Genomic DNA, 5,500 nt, shown 5'->3' with positions numbered 1-5,500 from the left:
AGTTATGACCAACCTAGATAGTATATTAAAAAGCAGAGACGTTACTTTGCCAACCAACGTCCATCTAGTCAAGGCTATGGTTTTTCCCGTGGTCATGTATGGATGTGAGAGTTGGACTGTGAAGAAAGCTGATCGCCAAAGAATCGATGCTTTTGAACTGTGGTGTTGGAGAAGACTCTTGAGAGTCCCTTGGACTGCAAGGAGAAACAACCAGTCCATTCTAAAGGAGATCGGTCCTGGGTGTTCATTGGAAGCACTGATGCTGAAGCTGAAACTCCAATACTTTGGCCACCTCATGTGAAGAGTTGACTCACTGGAAAAGACTCTGATGCTGGGAGGGATTGGGGGCAGGAGGAGAAGGGGACGACAGAGGATGAGATGGCTGGATGGCATCACCGACTCTGTGGACATGAGTTTGAGTGAACTCCGGGAGTTGGTGATGGACAGGGAGGCCTGGCGTGCTGTGATTCATGGGGTCACAAAGAGTCGGACACGACTGAGCAACTGAACTGAACTGAAGGTCTACTTAGACACTCCCGCGCAGATGTGTGCAGGGCAGGAGCCCGGGAGGGGGATGGTGCGGCGTAGCCTGGGAGGGCAAGGGGTCCAAGACCGCAGAGGACCGGCCCAGCCCAGTCTTCAGAGCAGGTCCCCACCTCACAGTCTGTTTCAGTTCAGTTCAGTTCAGTCAATCAGTCGTGTCCGACTCTTTGTGGCCCCATGGACTGCAGCACGCCAGGCTTCCTTGTCCATTACCAACTCCCAGAGCTTACTCAAACTCATGTCCATCCAGTTTGTGATGCCATCCAACCATCTCATCCTCTGTTGTCCCCTTCTCCTCCTGCCTTTAATCTTTCCCAGCATCAGGGTCTTTTCCAATGAGTCTGTTCTTCGCATCAGATGGCCAGGGTACTGGAGTTTCAGCTTCAACATCAGTCCTTCCAATGAATTTTCAGGACTGATTTCCTTTAGGATGGACTGGTTGGATCTCCTTGCAGTCCAAGGGACCCGCAAGAGTCTTCTTCAACACCACAATTCAAAAGCACCAATTCTTTGCATTCAGCTTTCTTTATAGTCCAACTCTCACATCCATACATGACTGGAAAAACCATACCTTTGACTATACAGGCCTTTGTTGGCAAAGTGGTATCTCTGCTTTTTAATATGCTGTCTACGTTGGTCATAGCTTTTCTCCCAAGGAGTAAGCGTCTTTTAATTTCATGGCTGCAGTCAGCATCCGCAGTGATTTGGGAGCCCAAAAAAATAAAGTCTGACACTGTTTCCACTCTTTCCCCATCTATTTGCCATGAAGTGATGGGACCAGATGCCAAGATCTTAGTTTTCTGAATGTTGAGTTTTAAGCCAGCTTTTTCACTCTCATCAAGAGGTTTTTTAGTTCTTCCTCACTTTCTGCCATAAGGGTGGTGTCATCTGCATATCTGAGGTTATTGATATTTCTACCACCAATCTTGATTCCAGCTTGTGCTTCATCCAGCCCAGAATTTTGCATGATGCACTCTGCATAGAAGTTAAATAAGCAGGGTGACAGTATACAGCCCTGACGTACTCCTTCCCTTATTTGGAACCAGTCCGTTGTTCCATGTTCAGTTTTAACTGCTGCTTCTTGACCTGCATACAGATTTCTCAGGAGGCAGGTAAGGTGGTCTGGTATTCCCATCTCTTGAAGAATTTCCCACAGTTTGTTGTGATCCACACAGTCAAAGGCTTTGGCTTAGTCAATAAAGCAGAAGTAGATGTTTTTCTGGAACCCTCTTGCTTTTTCGATGATCCAGTGGACGTTGGCAATTTGATCTGTTTCCTCTGCCTTTTCTAAATCCAGCTTGAACATGTGGAAGGTCTCTTTTCACGTACTGTTGAAGTCTGGCTTGGAGAATTTTGAGCATTACTTTGCTAGCATGTGAGATGACTGCAATTGTGTGGTAGTTTGAAAATTATTTGGCATTGCCTTTCTTTGTGATTGGAATGAAAACTGACCTTTTCCAGTCCTGTGGCCACTGCTGAGTTTTCCAAATTTGCTGGCATATTAAGCACAGCACTTTCACAGCATCATCTTTGCGTATTTGAAATAGCTCAACTGGCATTCCATCACCTTCACTAGCTTTGTTCAGAGCGATGCTTCCTAAGGCCCACTTGACTTTACTTCCATCACCAGTCACATCCACAACTGGGTATTGTTTTCTTTTTGGCTCCGTCTCTTCTTTCTGGAGTTATTTCTCCACTCTTCTCCAGTAGCATACCTACCAACCTGGGGAGTTCATCGTTTAGTGTTTTATCATTTTGCCTTTTCATTACTGTTCATGGGGTTCTCAAGGCAAGAATGCTGAAGTGGTTTGCCATTCCCTTCTCCAATGGACCATATTTTGTCAGAACTTTCCACCATGACCTATCCGTCTTGGGTGGCCCTCCACAGCGTGGCTCATAGTTTCATTGAGTTTGACAAGGCTTGGTCCATGTGATCAGCAGTCTGTTTTGCCATCAGTCAAATGGTGACAGTGGCCCCAGGCAGGCCCCTGGGTGATGTGGTGGAGAGCGTTGGTGGCTGCCTCTGGAGGCAGAGAGACCCTGGTCAGGAATGCCAGGCTTAGAAGAGAAGAGTACCAAATGGGCCTGGTGAAGACCCCACTGCAGGGTCATGGCTAATTCTTGCCCTGGTCTACTTAGGCTTTCCCCAGTTTTCTGTAAGAAGCCCAGATCATTTAAGGCCGACACTCAGATGCTGTTTTAGGAGTTTATAAGTCAGTATTTCTTTAAAAATTTTAACGTGAAGATAATGAAAATTCTGCATTTTAAAAGTTTGTCACTTTATTTTAATTTATAAAATACATTTTTATAAGGAGGAAAATGCTTCAAATGTGTTCCTAATTTTAAGAAGCTCTGCCCCACCTTTGGTGCAGGTGTAACTAACTAGAGCAAGTCCAGCCATTGGAGCGAAGCACTGGGCTCTGAAGTCAATCTCCTAAGGCTTGTTGGAGGCAATCCTTCCTACATATGTGGTTTCCTAAGCTGTGCTTGTCACATTACAAGTCATCAGTTCTTGAACCTATGCCTATGGCAGCCTATGTGGACACACCGGGACAGAAACCCAACTATGTGAAAGCAGGGCAGAAATGGGTAGAAATTTAAGTTACTTGTCAAAAGCATCAGACAGGATGGGAGCCCTGTCCAGCCACTCTGGCCGGCTGGGAAGACCAAGCGCAGGTTGGTGGGCTGAACTGAACAGATGCCTCACGGGCCTGCTGAGGAGAGGAAATTCCAGAGAAAAGCGCTCCTGACCAGGGGATGGCATCTGTATGGGGTTGGCCTTCCCGGCAGTCTTAACTCCTAGAGGGCTCCAGAGAGGAGGAAGGAATCACGAAGTGATTCGAGGAAAACTGGGTCTCAGAGTGATGAAAAGTTGTGAGGAAGCGTTCTGTACTGACAAGATATACGGAGATTTCGTGTGTGGCGGGGTGCGGTGGGGGAGGCCAAGAACTTGGTGAAGCCTCTCCCCATACGGCGGCCACTGGCGCAGGGGCTGCAAAGGAGCCGTATGGACGTGGAGAGTGGGGTCTACTCCGGCTGCTGCCGGGTCTGCTAGATTCAGAAGTAAGCCCAGCGTGGTCCTCCGGGGAAAGCCGACGTCCTGCCCGTATGGACTCCGATTTCTGCAGGGCAAGCACACGGGCCATCATGCACCGACTTCGAATGAGGGAGTTGGGGGTAATGGAAAAAGCGGGGCGGTGGCGGGGACTGGGGGGCGCTGCGCAAGCAGCAGCACTGGAGTTGGGGAGGGCGACTAAGTTCTGTTTCCATGGAGACCGTTCCGGCTGACCGACAACACTACTAAAGGTGGACGAACCCCGACTGACAGCCAAGGTGAGGAAGGAGCCCACAAGTAAAGGTTGGCGACAATACCCTGACCCCTGATCGACCCCAAACTCCTGATTCTGCCTCCCACAGCTTCGTGACGCTGAGATGCGTCCAACCTCATCAGAACATTCGGGCTTGGGGTAGGGGCAGGGCTGAGTTAGAGGAGCGGGCTGGGGGCCCCGACCCATGGCGCCCAAGAAGAAGCGCGGGACGGGCGCCGGGCGCCGGCGGGGCGCTGCGGGAGAGGGCGCCGATCCCCCGCTGTCGGAGCGTGCTCAGTACCTGCAGTGCGAGCACAAGCTGCTCTCCGAGGAACTGGACGCCTGTAAGCAGCGCGTCGACCAAGTGCTGCAGGAGAAAGACTTCCTGGACAGCGAGGCGCTGCGCCTGCGCGAGGAGAACCGGCTCTACGCAAGCTATGTGAGCACGCGCGTGCAGCGCTGCGCAAACGCCATCGTTAAGCTGGAAGAGCAGAACCGCGTGAACCTGTCGCAGATCCTCTGGCAGCACGCAGAGCTGGCGTCGATCTACCGCGGGCGTGAGGAAGAGATGCGCGCGCAGCTGCTGGAGATGGAGGCGCGCGCGGCGCAGATGGCGCAGCAGGTGCAGGAGTTGCAGCCCTACAAGGTCAGTACGCGCGCCCGCGGTAGGGCCGGGCGGGGGCCGGGCGAGGTGGGTGAGCGCCGCGGATCGGCGCTGACCAGCGCCCCGGCCGCAGGAGCTGCAGCTGGAGCAGCTGGCCCGGATCCGGGCGCTGGAGCGCGAGCTGCTGCATATGCGTGTGGAGCACACGCAGATGCTCCACCGCGTGAAGCGGCGCTTCCTGGAGGACAAGGCAGCGTTTGAGCGCGAGGCGCGCCAGCGCGTGCAGTCGCTGGCGCGGCGCGCGGAGCGGGAGGCGGCGCGCGCGCTCTTGGAGCACACCCAGGCCATCAGAGTGGAGAATGGTCGCCTGCGGCAGGAGCTGCTGCAGCTGCTCCGCCGGGCCCAGGTGCTGAAGGACACGCGGCGCCAGTTGCTGGAGCAGCGCGAGCAGCTGCGGCGCGAGCATGAGGACACGCGGGACCTGGCGCGCGTGCACGGCTGGCTGCGCCGAGGCCCCGAGGGCCCGCCGCTTTGGGAACCATCGCCGGCTGCTTCTGACTCCGAGTCTTTTCCCTCCAAGACCCCGTCGCGCGCGACCTTCCGGGTCCCATCAGTCCCAGCCTCCCAGAACCGCGCAGATTCTTGGACCCCGTCCCTTCCCTCGAAGGTCTCAGTTTCCAGGGTCCCGTCACTGGTCCCGTCGCATATTGGCTCCAGGGTCCTGTCTCTGGCCCCTTCGAAGGCCAGTTTACGAGTCCCAGCCCACGACCCATCGCACGCGGGCTCCAGGGTCCAGTCCTTGTCCGTGTCGCGCCCAGGCTCCCGAGTCCCATCCCTGACCCCGTCCGGCCTGGGCTCCGGGGTCGCGTCCTTGACACCATCCCGACCGGCCTCTCGATTCTCTTCGCGGTCCTCACTGCGTGCCTCCTCACAAAACACCATCCTCTCTGGGAAGCTCGTCCCTAGGTCGGGCTCTGATCCTCTCCCAGTCGAAGGAGACGGCGACCGTGATGCTGCAGATGAAGCCGCCTCCGGGAGAGCCTGA

At 54.1% G+C, this 5,500-nt stretch overlaps 1 protein-coding gene across 1 annotated transcript; it reads left to right on the top strand.

Moving 5' to 3' along the window:
• Window positions 1-4,056: 4,056 nt before the first annotated feature.
• On the top strand, window positions 4,057-5,500 carry CCDC166 (coiled-coil domain containing 166). Its single transcript, XM_055432297.2, has 2 exons — window positions 4,057-4,497; window positions 4,589-5,500. Exons 1-2 carry the CDS (start codon window positions 4,057-4,059, stop codon window positions 5,498-5,500), a joined length of 1,353 nt encoding a protein of 450 aa, XP_055288272.2.

Source organism: Moschus berezovskii, chromosome 16 (assembly GCF_049115385.1).
Source record: "Moschus berezovskii isolate FMDL1 chromosome 16, NW_MosBer_1.0, whole genome shotgun sequence".
Taxonomy (NCBI): domain Eukaryota; kingdom Metazoa; phylum Chordata; class Mammalia; order Artiodactyla; family Moschidae; genus Moschus; species Moschus berezovskii.
This window is presented reverse-complemented; position numbering and strand designations above follow the sequence as displayed.

What these genes read in the sequence shown, in the direction of transcription:
- CCDC166 (XM_055432297.2), top strand. Translation starts at nt 4,057, where the DNA reads ATGGCGCCCAAGAAGAAGCGCGGGACGGGCGCCGGGCGCCGGCGGGGC. An exon ending in AGGAGTTGCAGCCCTACAAG is followed by an intron (nt 4,498 to 4,588) that starts GTCAGTACGCGC and finishes CCCCGGCCGCAG; the next exon opens with GAGCTGCAGCTGGAGCAGCT.